The sequence below is a fragment of the Danio rerio genome, chromosome 9 (genome assembly GCF_049306965.1).
Source record: "Danio rerio strain Tuebingen ecotype United States chromosome 9, GRCz12tu, whole genome shotgun sequence".
Classification (NCBI taxonomy): Eukaryota; Metazoa; Chordata; class Actinopteri; order Cypriniformes; family Danionidae; genus Danio; species Danio rerio.
In genome coordinates, this window is record NC_133184.1 from 43,429,137 (window position 1) to 43,444,972 (window position 15,836).

The following is a 15,836-nucleotide window of genomic DNA, read 5'->3' on the forward strand; positions in this document are numbered from 1 at the left end:
TCTGCCACGTACAGTAAACACGATCACGTGCGTGAGTCCAGCAGTGTGCTTCATTTCCTCATGTGGGTCTTGTTTCTACATGCTCTGATGCTTATGAGGAATCTATGCATTATCTGGAGCTTCATAGTGTCAATTTAGTAGACCGTATTACTGCTTTCAGGTCATTTTTATACTTTGTTTAAGAGTTTAGTACTTATCATGATACTAATCTTTTTTTTCTTTGAGTTTGAGGTGCGTCTGATTTGAAGTATCATGGCGGACAGGAATGTGTAAATTGTCATTGAGCGTTAAAGGTCCCATAAAGTGCTTTGAAATATGCATTTTTTTAAAATTTGATGTTTGATATAATATCAACTAAAAAACTAATAGAGGGTGGGACATTGTGTAGCCCCTCCCCCTTTTTAAAAAAACAGCCAACAGTGTTTTGTTTTCCACAGCTCTCCCAGTGAGTGGTTGAGCTCAAGTGCATCAAAAGAAAAGCAGATAAGAAGCATCTTGGAGGGGGCAGGGCATGTCAGACACAAGAGAGCATTTGATTGGTTATGATTTGATGAGAAACTTTAATATAGGTTGACGTGAGTAAAATTGCTAATTGGAAGTGAACTATCTCTTTAAGAAAAATAACTTTGGTTTTATAGAGAAAGAATGTTTTTTGGTGCAACCACAGGTTTATTGCATATACCATAGATAAACTATGGTTACTGTACCAAAACCATGGTGAAAATGTGGTTGGGTTAACTAAAATAACCATGTGTTTTTTATTTGTGGTAAAATTATTGCCTTAATGGTGTGAATGTTCAAAGTGCAATTTGTAGGGTTCAGCATATATATATATAAATATATATATATATATATATATATATATATATATATTTATACTTGTCAATGTTTGGGAAATAATTTTTTTATTAGCCAATACTTGTAGTCCATGATAACATCTATAAAGACAGTCTTCATGCTTTCAATGTGAAACTAGGCATTGCTAAGCAGACTTTCTTTTTAAATCTTATAAACAGCAACTTAAACAACGCTGGCACTCTGTTTGCAACAGTGGAGAGAATCGCAAACCCCCAGTGGGATTTCAAGTGAACATGTCTCTACAGCAAATGCAATGAGTTTGCTCATCTTTTTTTACTGATAAGATCAATATCAGAAAGGCAATCAGCTCATCCATTCAGCCAAAGTGTGCTGATATCAGACAGGCTCAATCACAACTTAAGAAATCAGACAATATATTTCAAGGCGATTGTACAATCTTCTCCAAGATTCTACCATCAGATAATGCAAACATCAACCTGCAGTCTTGACAAACTCCCTGCATCATTCTTCAAAATGCTGTTAAACTGTTTACAACTAGATCTCCTAAGCGATTGGGTTTTTAAACTGCAGTTTTCAAGGTCTTCTCAACAAGTCCAATTAGATCAAATAACAAACAGTTGATTAATCAAAAATTCCAAGAGGTCTTCTTACCTTTAGTTTGCTGACCAGTTTAAATGGCCATGATTTGGCATACCCTGATGTAGCCTAGAAATCCAGCACAACATAAGTGAGTATATACTGTTTTAAGATGTATGCAAGATACATTTTTTTGTCAATTTAGTCACAGGTGGACAAAACTAAATACAGGTGTGAGGACTAGAACGTTTGACTTTGTCCATTTTCAACTAGGCATGACACTATAATGGTTAAAATGTTTATCGCTATTTGGAGAAGTCAAGGTTTTTCAACCGCAACATTTTCTGTTACACCATTTCAAAGTACAGTTGTCTAAATGATTAGCCTTTCTGTGAATTTATTTCTTTTTTTTAGATATCTCCCAAATGATGTGTAACTTTGCAAAGAATTTTCACAGTATTTTTTTATAATAATATATTTTTGGAAAATCTTCTTTCCATTAAACAGAAATTGGGGAAACAAAATATACAGGGAGGCTAATAATTCAGGAGGGATAATAATTCTGATTTCAACTGTATATACAAGTTGTTGTTTTGTTATTTAATTAGAGTTTTTCAGGGCAACAGTACACTTAAACCCCAACGTCCTATAGACCAGTGTTTCTCAACCACATACCTGGAGGATGTTTTTCTCCCCATAGACTTCCATTCATACGCATGCAAATGCGTCAGACTGAAATTGTAAGCTTGTGTGAAAAGTTTCTGCAGTTCGCTGTATTAGAAAGTTCAAGCTTGATGAACTCTGACTGGCAACATTGCATCACATGGTTGCGTGAGACCAATCGAAGATCAAAACATATCCTCTCTAAACAGAATTTTAAAACATGGACCAATTGATCGCTTTTTTAAATGTCTAATCATCTTGTTTAATCCCACCCCTTTATGCTGCGCCTACTGCTATCTCTGCTGCGACAGAATTTCGCGCACACAAAATCTAGTGTGACTGCAGCATTAGTCTGTCACACCAATCACAGCTCTTTCAGTCTCTGGTAATGAGCTGATGATCTGAATCAGGTGTGTTTGGTTAAGGAGACAGGCTGCGTCCGAAACCGCATACTACTCAGTAGGTACTGCATTTGAATTTAAACGTACTACTCGGCCGTTAGAAAAGTACGTTCTATACAGTATGATTGTGAAAAGTATGAATGGGATTCAGACGTACTACATCAGCCATTTTGTCATGGTCACGTGACCTACCTGCGTCAGTTGCGTCGCCTCACTTCCATTCATGAATTCTCTCGCGGGGCATAATGAGATAGGGCAGCGTGCGCGGGATGCGCAGTCCAGAATCTCGCCGGAAGTAGTAAGTCATCCGGGTATTTCCCGCATACTGATTTTCGAATTCTTTGAATTCGGACATACTACTCGGCTCACATACTGATTTTAGCATACTATATAGTAGGAAATATGCGGTTTCGGACGCAGCCACAGGCTTTTCTCAATTTCAAGAACACTGAGAACGGACTCGTGTTCTTGTGGAGACGGTCTTGCCAAGTCATCTTGGAAAAACAAACTCTGGAGATTGCGAGAACAGAGAACGCATCCTATGAGAAATGAGATGCTGCGTTCTTCCTGATGGTCACAGGACCTTCAGGCATTTTTTAGCAGAAAATGATTGAAACATTACAGCATTCATAAAATGATTTATTGACCACCCCTCCCCCCTTATAGTCAAAAACCTTATAAATATGCTTTGCACAATACAAATACAAAAAAACAAATTTTAATACAAATTTCAACAAATAAACACCCTTAATGTCTTTATGACTTTCAGTTATTTTATGGTAATGTTTAATTTCACCTTCTCATTTAGGGATACTCCTGAGATAAATAGGTTTTATCTCTAAACTTTATTAATAACAGGTATCTAATGCTGCACTTCATACCTCCTTTATTCAGCTGCAATGACTTCTGAGACTTATCAAACAAGTTTTGCGCAAAATACAACTTCTGCAGTTTGACAGTATTTCGGGGTTCGACCGAACGAGAAGGGAGAGGCGGTAAATATGCATGAAACAATTTGCAAATTGTGCAACAAAAAGGTTCTAAAGGGACAGTGTTTGTTGGAAAACCTGAAATGATGCAGTGACGTTACTTGGCAAAGAAAATTATCTTCTTCCATTCGGTAGAAAAAAAAAGGTACAATTTATATCATTTGTGTGCATGTTTCTGCATGAAAACTGTTCTGAATGTTTATGTCAATTTAATTCTGTTTGACTGTTGTATTTGCATTTTTTTATAAACTGCTATTTGTTGCTAATAAAAGTTGTTAATATTGTTGTGAATGTCATTTTGTTATGCTTTCAGTATTAGTGTTTGGATTTCAGTTTCTGAATGGTTTAGGCACAAGCCAAGTTTGGTGATGCTGTCTGAGCCTTTTGTCATTAAATTATTCACGGTAATACCGTATACCGAGGTAAAATGGGGAAGAGGTTTGATGGTATCAAAATTTGGATACCGCCCAAGCCTAGTCCAAAGATGCCTTTTTAATTGTTATGAAATCGTTCTTTTGAAACTAATGAAAACAGCAGAAGTCAATGATTTATTTTAACTATTTAGCCTGACATGTTTACTGCTCAAAAATATATTAAAGTTTCATAAAATAAAATAGTTTTCAATGGGGAAAAAGTTGCTGTTTTTTTTTTGCTCCAAAGAATTGTCAGCATCATGCTTAACAGTTTGACCCACTACCTTTTTATTTAAAATGTAGTCATTCTAAAATGGTTTATAATAAAAACTGCATAAAACGCAAATAACACATCATTAGATACTGAGTCAGTGCAATGCTGCCTTCTTTTCCTGGATCCCACAGTTAGACTAAACTCTGACTCTGACGTGTTGCATCTGTCCGCACCAACACTCAGACTGCTTGCATAATTCACTAATCATCTTCTTTACAGCTTGCTCTTTTACATTTTAGTACCTGGATTAATTTAGGTGTGCTGATTAATGTGCCGACATCGAAGATACGTTACTGGATAATGTTGTTTACAGAGACTTGGCTCTTAGTGTGACCCTGCGAAAAGTGTGCCAAGACATTGTCCAGGAACCATCTGATGCCTTTTCAGCATAGAGAAAGAGCACCTGTTCACCACTTTGTTATCGTACTGTATTTTTAGAAGGGCTTCAAAGCAGTACACTATAGTCGTGTTTCCATTTTTGGGACTGCCATCGGAAAAAAAGGCTGCAATGGCAAAGTCTGAAATCCATTTGCTAAATATTCCTAATATTTCAAAACCTTTTTTGTTCCTTGTCTTGGATGGTGTTACAGCCTCGGTAAAGTGGGTCAGCGGATGCAGTCGGTAATCACAATCCTGTCTTTTTCTGCATGGCATTGTGGATTATCTCTGTACCTGTTTTGTTTGCACACGAAACATGATCTGGCCGAGTCGGGACACAATGAAGGCTCAGTGTGGGCCCTCCACTGCCTCGCGGCGACTCTTACTTCACTTCCTCACACTTCCTGTTCCTATTTTGGTTTGGCCGGGCACAGTGCAGTAGAGTTATGGGACAGAGATATGGCCGCGTGCCAGCGAGAGGGAGACAGGACGGGGGAGAGCGAGTTCACTGGGGCCCCTTGAGGGATTCTTTTGCTCAGAGTGGAGTTCAATCGAAGTGGCTGGACTGTCAATTCACGATGTTCTCTGTGTGTCTTGTACTTCCTTTCTGGTTCTGACTGTATTGTGTCATTTGGTAGTGGGAGGGTTTGAAAACTTTTAGATGCTTTTGTTTTTGTTGAGGCAAAGATTTGATAATTTGAGCCAAAAAATAGCCATATTATAATGTTATAATCAAATAGACAAGTGTATCTAAATATCATTTTTGTATTGGAAAAATGTATTGAAATTTAGCTGTTTATGAAGGCTTATACATGCTAAAACCCAACGGTCAACTTTATCAAATGGAATGACTGTAGTTAACTCAAAATTTACTGAAATGTAATTCTACTCAATTGAAAAGAGTTTTGAACTCTTAAATGGAGTAAGTTCACAGTACTCGTGTAGATATGTTTTTAACTCAAATGGTTTGTAGCAATCGGTTTCCTGAAACGATTTAGTACTGTACAATATGGTCATGTATATGCTATTCAGATTTGGGTTTTTAAATCAATCAATCAGCAAAGATGTATTAACAAAAGTGAAGTTTTTTTTTAAAGGTCTTACAAAAGACCTTTAAAAAAACTTTCTTTCAAATTAACACATGCTGCATCCCAATTCACATACTTCGCTCTAAAAGTATGCACTTTTTATTGTGAAGGAAAAGTTTTGAGTGTGTAACAGAAGAGTATGCAAACTTTGGGAAATACTACTACTTCAGTAACCGATAGTTATGTTGCTTAGTTATGTCCCCTCTCAGTCATCTAGATACATCACCTACATTTCATTCATATTTAATTACCTACCTAATTGGAGAAGCAGCAGCTGGATAATCAGCCGAAATCTTCTCAGGTCTTTGGGTAATATGCATTTAGAAGTTAATGTCTGAACATATCTTAATATAAGTTCACGTTGTTACCGATGAAATATATCACGGAAAATGCAATTTAAATATGTTTCAGTTGGCTAAATATTGATAAACGCATTCAAAAACTGAAAAGTAGAGAGACTTCGATTGTTTGTACCGTCATCTTTGTAGTTTGTTTACACTTTACTTAAGTTTGTAGTTCTAATCAAATTTATGTCAAACTTGTGATTTATTGTGAGCAATTTAAGGTATGGACACTTCTATTCTTCTATACTGGCATACTCTTTTCAACATACTGTGGTTTGGGACATACTAATTCTATTTTCAAATACTATTTAGGATGGATAGTATGCGAATAAGGTTGCAGCAACAATTCTTTTTAGCTTTTTTATTGAAGAAGTGGTTCTCAACAAGAATTAAAGTAGTTAGACATGAGCACCAGATCAGCATATAAAAATGACATTTGTAGGTGAAGCTGAAAATTCAGCATCTATTGTATTACCTACTAAATTGTGCCTTCATATATTGTACACCTGACGTTTTATTTTAAACATTGTAATGCTAAAACATTTTGTAAAGTAAAACAAAATTTTACTGTATTTTTGTTCAGTTAAATTCAGCGTTGGTTGAGCACGAGGCATATATTTAACAGTGCTGTATGTAAGGTTTTGACTTTTCAAAAGCATAAAAAACCTTAATGTAGTATAATGCAGATATTTAAGAAACGCCAAGGGAACGTTCTTGTTTATCTGAAAAACAATACTGAAAAACATCTGAAAAACAATGCTTTGAAAATGTGTGTTACGTGCCAGAACGCTGTCTTTGTTTTAGTCCCTTTAACCCGCCCATTGCCTGTTTATCCAATTATGTTTCAGCATCCCAGGTTGCTTTGTTGGAAAACCGTGTATTTCACTTATTCAGTCAGGAAGGCTCTCAAAGCATGCGTCCGTGACCGAAATGTGACCTCCAGTGGACAATAGCAGACTCCGAAATGAGACGCACATTTAGAGTTTCACATGAGGTTATTAATTATCAAATAATATAAATATTACGGACATAAACATTAGGTTAACATATCACATTGTAACTCCTATGTCCTAACAACACGCTACGTGATGAGATTTGCAGTGATAAGCAATGTGGCTGTTTACACCAGACAAAACATGACAGAAATTTAAATACAGCCATTCAGAAGCACAGAAAATGCACTCACTCACTCATGAAATGGTTAGATTTATATTCAAATTATTACATATTTAACCATTTTTAACATAAATAAATGTAGATGCTGAATCCCTGATATGTGTTGGTTTGCATTATTTTACTGTTCTAAAGTTCAATTTCAAACACTTTATTTTATTTTTAAGATCTGAGGTGAACTATCTGCTGCTGCTTTCAGTAGTATGGCAATAAATGTCATGTAAAATCGCATTCAAACTCACATTGTTAGCCTTTAACACTAAATAAAGCACATAAGGTCTACCTGAGGTGATCATTGTCAGTTTTCTGTTGTTCAGCTGCAAGATATTGAGAACTCAATTTAAATCAGCCTTAAGTCTCAATATTCAGGCTCACTCCTGTTGGTCATCAATCTGGCAACCTGCGCTTGTGTGTGTTTTGATTCAGGACTGCAATACCTAGTTCAACCACTAGATATCAAACTCGCATACTGCACCGTAAAAAAAACCCCCTGAAAACATTTGTTATTCTGACAGATTATAATTTTCTAAAAAAAAAAACTAAATGTCAGTGTTTTTATGTGAAATCTGAAAGATAAAAAAAATTGTGAAATTCTCATTTTACCAGACCTTTTAGCTAATAATAAGAATGTTATCATTTTTTTTCATAGTTTTTTTTTAAATATTTTTTTTTAGATTTTTTTTATATTTCTCAAATTGTGTTTAATTGAGCAAGGACATTTTCACAGTATGTCTAATAATATGTTTCTGGAGAAAATCTTATTTGTTTTATTTCGACTAGAATAAAAGCCGTTTTTAATTTTTTATTAACCACTTTAGGGACAAAATTATTAGCCTCTTTAAGCTTTATTTATTTCGATAGTCTTCAGAACAAACAATTTTTATACAATAACTTGCCTAATTACCCTATTCTGTCTAGTTAACCTAATTAACCTAGTTAAGCATGTAAATGTGACTGTAGATGCGAATATTTGGGTCTTGGTTTTGACACGTTTGTTGTTTAAACAGGTCAATAAAAAAGTAAAATGTCCATACCTTTGTAAATAAAGTTGGATATTCAAATCCATTTACTGTCCTTTCTCAAAATTAAAAGTAAACATCAAAACATACATAAACCCGTTCTCACAGCACGGCGGTCAAAAAGTTTGTTTGACCTTCTTTTTCTACACATCTCTCACTCGTCGTGAGGAGAGCATAGATACCTTATACACCCTCTAGTGGTGCAAAAGAAAATTGCAACCCATAAATGGCTCCAACAGTGACTTTAAGCTGTATAGAAGTGTCTTGAAAAATATCTAGTAAATTATTATTTACTGTCATCATGGCAAAGATAAAATAAATCATTTATTAGAAATGAGTTATTAAAACTATTATGTTTACAAATGTGCTGAAAAAATCTTTCCATTAAACAGAAATTGGGGAAAAAAATAAACAAGGGGTATAAATAATTCAGGGGGGCTATTAATTCTGACAACTGTATGTATGTATTTATAGCATAGGTCTCAAACTCGATTGCTGGAGCCCTAATCAAACACAGCTGATCCAGCTAGTCAAGGTGTTCAAAACTACTAAAGACTATTAAGCAAGTGTGAGTTGGAGGTGGTTGGAGATAAACTATGCAGAGCTGTGGCCCTCCAGGAATTAAGATTGAGACCATTGATTTAAAGCTTTGACAATGACAGTAACATGCCTAGATATAACATGATGGAAATAATCTCTAGAATTATTTGGTGACACCAGTGCCACACTTTCCCAACTCAGTTTAAAGCCCTTCATTAGTGTAGTGTCACCCAAATCAGCTGTCCTTCTCCCCCGAGTGGTGGCGTGAAACAAGTTGCAAGATTGTAATGTGGGATCACATGTCAGGGTCATAAAATAAGTCACTGAGTGGCCCATGTCTATCAGGATTGGAATAGCATAGACACCCTCTTTAAAACAGACCCAGATAAGACACCCTCGAGCATGTGAGCAGAAACAAACCTGGTTGGAGTGAAAACGCTATAGCCTATTATCAACTCTTGACATTTGAAGTGTATTCAAGCCTTTGGCTCATTGCAAAACCCAACGGGGTCAAGTTTTACTTGGAATTGTCTTCACCAGCTAGTCTCTGTTTGATCTTTTTCCTGTTTACAAGTTCAAGTTTGTTGCTCCAAGCTAATAGGTTACAGCTTTTCAGCCTTTCATCATGGTGTCCATCAAGCTATCATATGTACCGCTTGAGATAAACATGTGGTTGAGCCATTCCCTCCTGTCCCCACACTGGGAACACAACAAAGTTTTGTTTTGCGACTCCGTTTATGGCGTGGTCTATATTTGTGTAGAATGCCATCACTAACCACTGTCAACAGCTGCCCGTCGGTGCTATTTAAAGCTCTGTGATGTGTAATTTCAGAGGACTGAACATGAAGGGATGGATGTGGTTTCTTCAGCGTTCCCTTCACCTGCCCTTTTCTTCGCATTTGTAGATCTGCCACCCTCGTGACCCGTGCTGGGGTTGCAGGTGGTCTCAGTTAGCGATGTTTCACTATAACGGCCTGTCAGATTCTCTGGATGTTTACAGAAAGGCATATTCACAGTTAGCGTGTGTGCCACCATTGACAAGTCAATGTAGACTTTATGTTTGAAGGTCAAGAGACATGTTTTATTTCCTGATGATAGCTCCTAGCATATATGTTCTTTGGGTTAAATTTGGTTTTGAGGGCAACTTTTATGTCGAAGGACATGTCAGGATGGAGATAAATCTATTAGACTAGTCTAAATTTAAAAATCCAAAACTCAGCCTTGTGTTTCAGTTCAGCTTAATTCCACAATAAGAGTCGCTGAAGGAAAGTACAGTATGTTCTAGGTAACTTAGGTTTGACACACGAGCTTTAAGTTTTGAATTTTGAACGGCATGCTAATCATCTCTGTTGACAGCTGCCTCTGCTGTCTTGCCCGCAGCCTAATTTGTCAAAGATTTTGTCTTGCAAAGTCCAGCTTTCGTCGCTGTTGTTTGTCTCTTGTAAGTTGCCCAGGGCTCTGCTACTACTGGAGCCCAACATAGACCCGTAATAACACGGATTCCCTGTAATGTGTCACTATTCACAGATACTATGTCTCTGTCTGCTGTATTTGGTGACAAATATCTTGCTTATTAGCAAACAGTAGGCATGAGTGATTTGAATAGTTTGATATTTGAGAATGCTGATTTTCAAGCTCTCTGATACTGAGAACCTCCAAATATCCTAAAGAATTTATTGCATATGTAATATCTATTCATAATGAAGTTGAATAGGGTAGAAGATATGAAGACATGCAAATTATTGGATTGGCTTTTCTATTCCTATTTTAAAGTGATATTGCATCCAAAAATGAAAATTCTTTGATTATTTACTCAACCTTGTTTCAAACCAGTGCTATTTATTTTAAAGAATGTAGGAAACCTATAACCATTGACTCAACCAGACCATTACAAAAAACACATTGGTTTGGAACAAGTCATGGGTGAATAAATGATGACATTTTACATTTTAAGGTGAACTATGCAGGGTTCATATGGGTGCTGGAAATCCTTACAAAAACGCTTGAATTTTAATCATGTTTTCAAGGTTTGTATGGCAACATTTTGGATGACCGAGCTTGAAAGTGCTTGAAAATGTCATTGTGTTGTTTTCATATTTAACAATACCTTTTTTTTTATTTGCAAATCTTTGATTACGCAGTTGAAAAACATAAAATACATAAAGATTACCATTAATTAAAATTAATATAAATTTAAGAAGAAAGATAGATGACACATTTAAGATTTGACTTAGGCTTTGTGCAAACACCCCATCAGGGGTTTACCTTGGAATACTAGACTATAGGATACTGTAACAAATAGCATCTGATATAATGTGATGAAGTATATATGCTTTTGATGTAATACAATACAATTAATTGGTGAAAATATTGGTGGTTATGTTTGTATATGTGCTATTAATAGTTTTTGTTTTGACTCTACGATTCTGTTTGTAAATTGCTTTTGACAGAGTAGTTCCTTGTCTTTAGTTAATAGTCCTATTTTATACAGGGTTGCAATCCAAAAAGGAGGATAAATGCAAGCTTATTTTAAGAATTCCAAGCAAGAATCCATAGGAAAATCAATCTGTTAAATGTAAGTAGGGCAGAACAAATATACAAAAAGCAGCCTTTTTTCCTTCTCTCTGTTTTTCCTTAGACTTTGCCAGATTCAAAAGCATTGTTGTTTTATGTCGTATGTTGAAGCTTAGGTTATGGAGCAAGTTTTTGGGAACTCATGGGTGTGACATACATGTGTTTTGAGTTATTAAAACCTCCACTCCACCCTTTCAGAATTTCATAGTTTTTCATGTGTGGTTCCATACAGTTAGAACACCACTAGCTGTGTTAAGGCTTTCTATGAAACAATGTAACAGTCCTGTTTGTCTTTTATTAATATCTCTATGTGAGATTTTAATGTATTCTTAATACACTACACCCTAAATGAACAGCAGTCACTAAACCCTGACATTGAGATTTGATGCAAATTAAAAATCTTTTTTTTAATGTAATTTTGATGCTTGCACTTTTCTGTTTTGCTTGCATGCAATAAAAAAAACAGTCATTGCCCATCATCTATCTGAGTATAGTTATCTCACAACGACCAGTAGCTGTCGGACCAAGCCAAGTGTATCATTTATGCACAGATATATGACTGTGAACACCAGGGTAGATGTGATGTGATATGATGTGCTTGTTTCTCAGGTACCCCTCCACATGCTGCATCCTCATCGAAGAAACCACGCAGTCGTGGGATTTTCCACAGTCTCTTCTGCTGCCTGTGTCATGATGAAACGGATCACGTGCCTGTCAATAATAACGCCCCACTGCTGGTGGAAGAAAATGGAACCATCTCTAAAGTAAGAGTTTATGTTGGTTTTGGTAACTAGTACTTATTTGGATGTAGTGCTACCTCTCCACCCTGTACTCTCTAGATTTTGTATGAACACTGGCCAGTTCGTGGTTAACACAGGGGAGAGACACATGATCAGCTGTGATAGTGAGGAAACTGAAACCCCATGTTAGTTTTTGCGCAATTCTTTTCCTGTTTACGAGCTCTTATCATTGAATAAGCCGTAGTATGTATTAACCTAATCTGCATTTGTGCAGACACCATTAAGTCAACTCTGTTAATTTATTAAGCACACTAAAGCTGTCTGTTCTCAAAACTCCCAACTAAATGAAAGCCGATAGGAAAATATTGAAAAAAAAGTAGCCACTCTTGATTTTATTTAGCTAATTATTGGCGGGAATAAAAACATGGCGACAAACAACTATGAGCAGATCTGGTATCAAGTCTCTGTTGGTGTCGGTTTCAGATTTATGCCTTACTTCAGCTTTTTATAGTGATTTGATACAGCAGGAGTTATTTGTCACGTCTCTGAAGCACCAAAATAAATCGGTAGGTGTCCTGAAGGCGGGCTGAGTGCAGGGTTCAGTAGAGTCTCAACCCCTCTGTCATGTCAACGTGCACATTGCTGCTGGTGTCTCAGGCAGGCTGTGGGCTCAACGAATCCCTTCAGCCTTGCGAGCCCCCTCTGCAAACACAGAGCTGCAGGATCTGTAGAAAAAGTAAACCTATGGGAGAATGTTTGGAGTGTTTCCCTTCTTCTGACCTTTGCCGATGTTTTGGAGAACGGATGTCTTTTGTCGAAAGCAACATCACTAAATACTTGGAATCATCTGCATTTTTTAAAAGCGAGCACGCTGAGGTAAACATGCCTGCAGAGCTGTGCTTTGACCATTCTGAGGTCTCAGGACAAGGAGATCCTAAAAAGGAAGACCAGTCTTTGGAACGTGCTGCAGAATCGTGCGCTGAACAAGATACACCTATTGACCAAAGCACCATTAAGTTGCATGAAGTTGATGGACTTTGCATTGAAAATAGCCGCATTAATGGTGAATTTTCAGATCAGTCTGGTTCATCTGGATACAGCTCTTTGTTGGACAGCTGCTCTGAGCACAGTGAGTCTTTTGAAGCAAGCGGTTCTTCAGTTGACTTGGTTGAAATGAGCCAAAATGATGAACTTAGTATTACATTTGATCCGAGCGATCAAAGTGAGTTTTCTGAACACGATGAAGAGCAGTTAACCTTATCAGAGGTAAGCCTAAGCGATTGCGAGTCTTTTCAACAAGATGATTCAGAACAGATCGTTTTACCTGAGATGATACTAGATGATTGTGACTCTTTTGAGCAGCATAATGAAGAACCGTTAGATGCATCTGAGATGAGCCCAGATCTTTATGAGTTTGTGAGCTTTCATCAAGATGATGAAGAAATCGATTTATCCGAGATGAGCTTAGTTGATCAAGATGCTGCAGAACAGGAAGATCTTAGTGATTCATTTCAACAAGGTCATGTGGAGCCTAATCCGTTAGATCCTTTAGATTATGAAACGCTTTCTGAATGTGATGCAGAATATCAGGAACAGTATAGAGAGTGTGAAAATGATAGTTCTGAAGACAACCTATCTGAACAAAACTATGCAGTTGAACTAGATTCTGAAGACTGCGAAACATCTAAACCGTCCGAGCCTAACAATCAAAACAAGCTTGATGAATACCATGCCACACATTTTGAATCCCCTGAACTGTGTCAGGACTCTAAAGAAAGTAAGCCATCTGACCACTGTGTGTCCCTTGTGGACACGCAGCTTATGGGGCAAATGGACACCGCTGATGATGGAGTTCTGCCTAACAGCCTAGATGATTGCACTTGTCCGTCTGGGAGCTTTAACTCGCTGTCTGAAGAACATCAAGACTGCAACCAACTCTCTGAGCACAGCGAATCCTCTGTGTGTTTTGAGGCTTTAGAACAGTGCACAAGCTGTGGATCATACTTTAAGAAATGTGATGCCCGTGAACAATGCCCTCCCTCTGTGCCCACTGACAATTCTGAGAGACCACATCAAAGCAGACCTACAGAAAGCTGCCTAGAGTCATCAAAAACACACAGCTCTTTTTTTCACAACTCTGAAGTAAACAAAGAGAATTTGCCTAACCGTAGTAGCAGAACTAACTTTAAGAAACCACCTGAGTCTGATGCCATGTTTTCCGGATCAATGGAAACCTTTGAGGCTCGCTGGCTGTCTCAATTTCTTACTGATCTTTTGAGACACAACGAGGAAAGTTTAAGTCATGCTGCTGAAAACAGGGAGTCTAATAAAGAGGTAGAAACTCCTGGAGTTATAGATTTAATGCAAGAAGTTCAACCTTTGGATAACCCTAGGAAGCTTTGTAGAAAGTGTGAAGAGCTGGAGAAGGGCGTATGTTGTAATGAAGAATCTCCTCAGCATTCTGATCTCCACTCAAGTGTGGACATCTCTCTGGATGCAGTGACCACAACAGCAGGTTCTTCAGATGAGTCGAGTGAAGAGGACTATGGCGACTGCTTGGATGGCAAAAGTCAAAGCAGCTCTGAAACCGATTCATTCAAGAGTTTTATTGACGAGTCTGAATCTTTTGATATCTTCCCAGATCAGCCATGTGATAAGGAAAACCTTCTTACAGAGGACGATGAGCCCTTGATTCAAAATGTGCAACCAGATGAAGTTAATAAGAACTGTGACATGTATTCACAAGAAAAGTTAGATGCTTGTGAAGAAGCATGTGAGATTGATTCTGAAGAACTTACAGAAAGGGAAAGCAGTAAAACCTATGCTGAAGCTGTGGCATTCGGACTCCCCACTGAATCTGAGCAAATCCATGAAGTTGAAAATGATCATAACCTGCCTGATCTTATGGATGAAGGTTTCATGGTATATTATGAGGGCAAGGACAATGAACTTTGCCTCCAAAATGAAGAGATAGCTGAAGACCAAGTTTCTGGTGTTTCCGTCGTTGACTGTTATGGACTTGAAGGGATTGAAAATGCTTTTGTCAGTGTATCTGGAGATTCCACAGGATTGTGCGCTGGAGAGAAAACATTTCAAGCAGCCGATTCTTCAGATTCACCAGATGAAGAGAGTACATTGTTGGAAAATTTGGCCAATCAGAATTTGACCAACAGGTCAGAGAATGAAGGCAGTGTACAAGATCTCAGATCTGCAGATGAAATCGATGTTAATGGAGAGTTTTGTCCTGACTTTGAAAATGAGGGAGCTCATGGACCTTGTTGTGGAGAGATTGAAACTTCGGAAGATGAAGAAACATCTCTGTTTGGTTTTGAAGATCTTGTGGGATGTTCAGACGAAAGTGATGATGGTGAAGTGATACCAACTAATGATCCACAGCTCTCTTGCACTATTGAGGAACTTTCAAACACAGAAACAAGTACTCCTTGTGTATCGGATAGTCTGGACACCGAGCCAAAAGACACCTCTGAGCTCCTTAATTCTCCTGCAGTAGGTGGCCTGGCTGAGCAGACTAAGCCAAATGAAAAATTAGAGGAACTTATACATCAAGTTGCAAGAAGTGAAGCATCTGAACAAGAGGCAATCTGTAAGTCTGACCAAAAAAAGACAGGTGAACAGTGTGATTCTTATGAGGACAGTGAATCTTCTGAAGATGAAGAGTTCTCAGAAGACTGCGATTGTGAAATCTGTGTTCCGCCAACAGATCAGGTACATTTCTCTTAGTTGAGGATCTTGCTGATACATTTTGGGAGTTAAAAGCATGTTGAAATGTCTGTTATATGCATTAATTTGATAGTCAAGCATAATTTAATATCAACATTATAGAA

At 37.4% G+C, this 15,836-nt stretch overlaps 1 protein-coding gene across 2 annotated transcripts in view; it reads left to right on the top strand.

Annotated features, from left to right (window-relative positions):
* ctdsp1 (CTD (carboxy-terminal domain, RNA polymerase II, polypeptide A) small phosphatase 1) overlaps positions 1–15,836 on the top strand; it is a 51,271-nt gene that overhangs the window by 9,235 nt on the left and 26,200 nt on the right. The window contains exon 2 of one of the 2 annotated variants that reach the window (XM_021479012.3): positions 11,861–15,717. In XM_021479012.3, the coding sequence (XP_021334687.1) occupies positions 12,616–15,717 (3,102 nt within the window). In that variant the 5' untranslated portion in view covers positions 11,861–12,615. The remainder of the gene's footprint in view (positions 1–11,860; positions 15,718–15,836) is intronic. The other variant, XM_009304902.5, reaches the window with a different exon arrangement.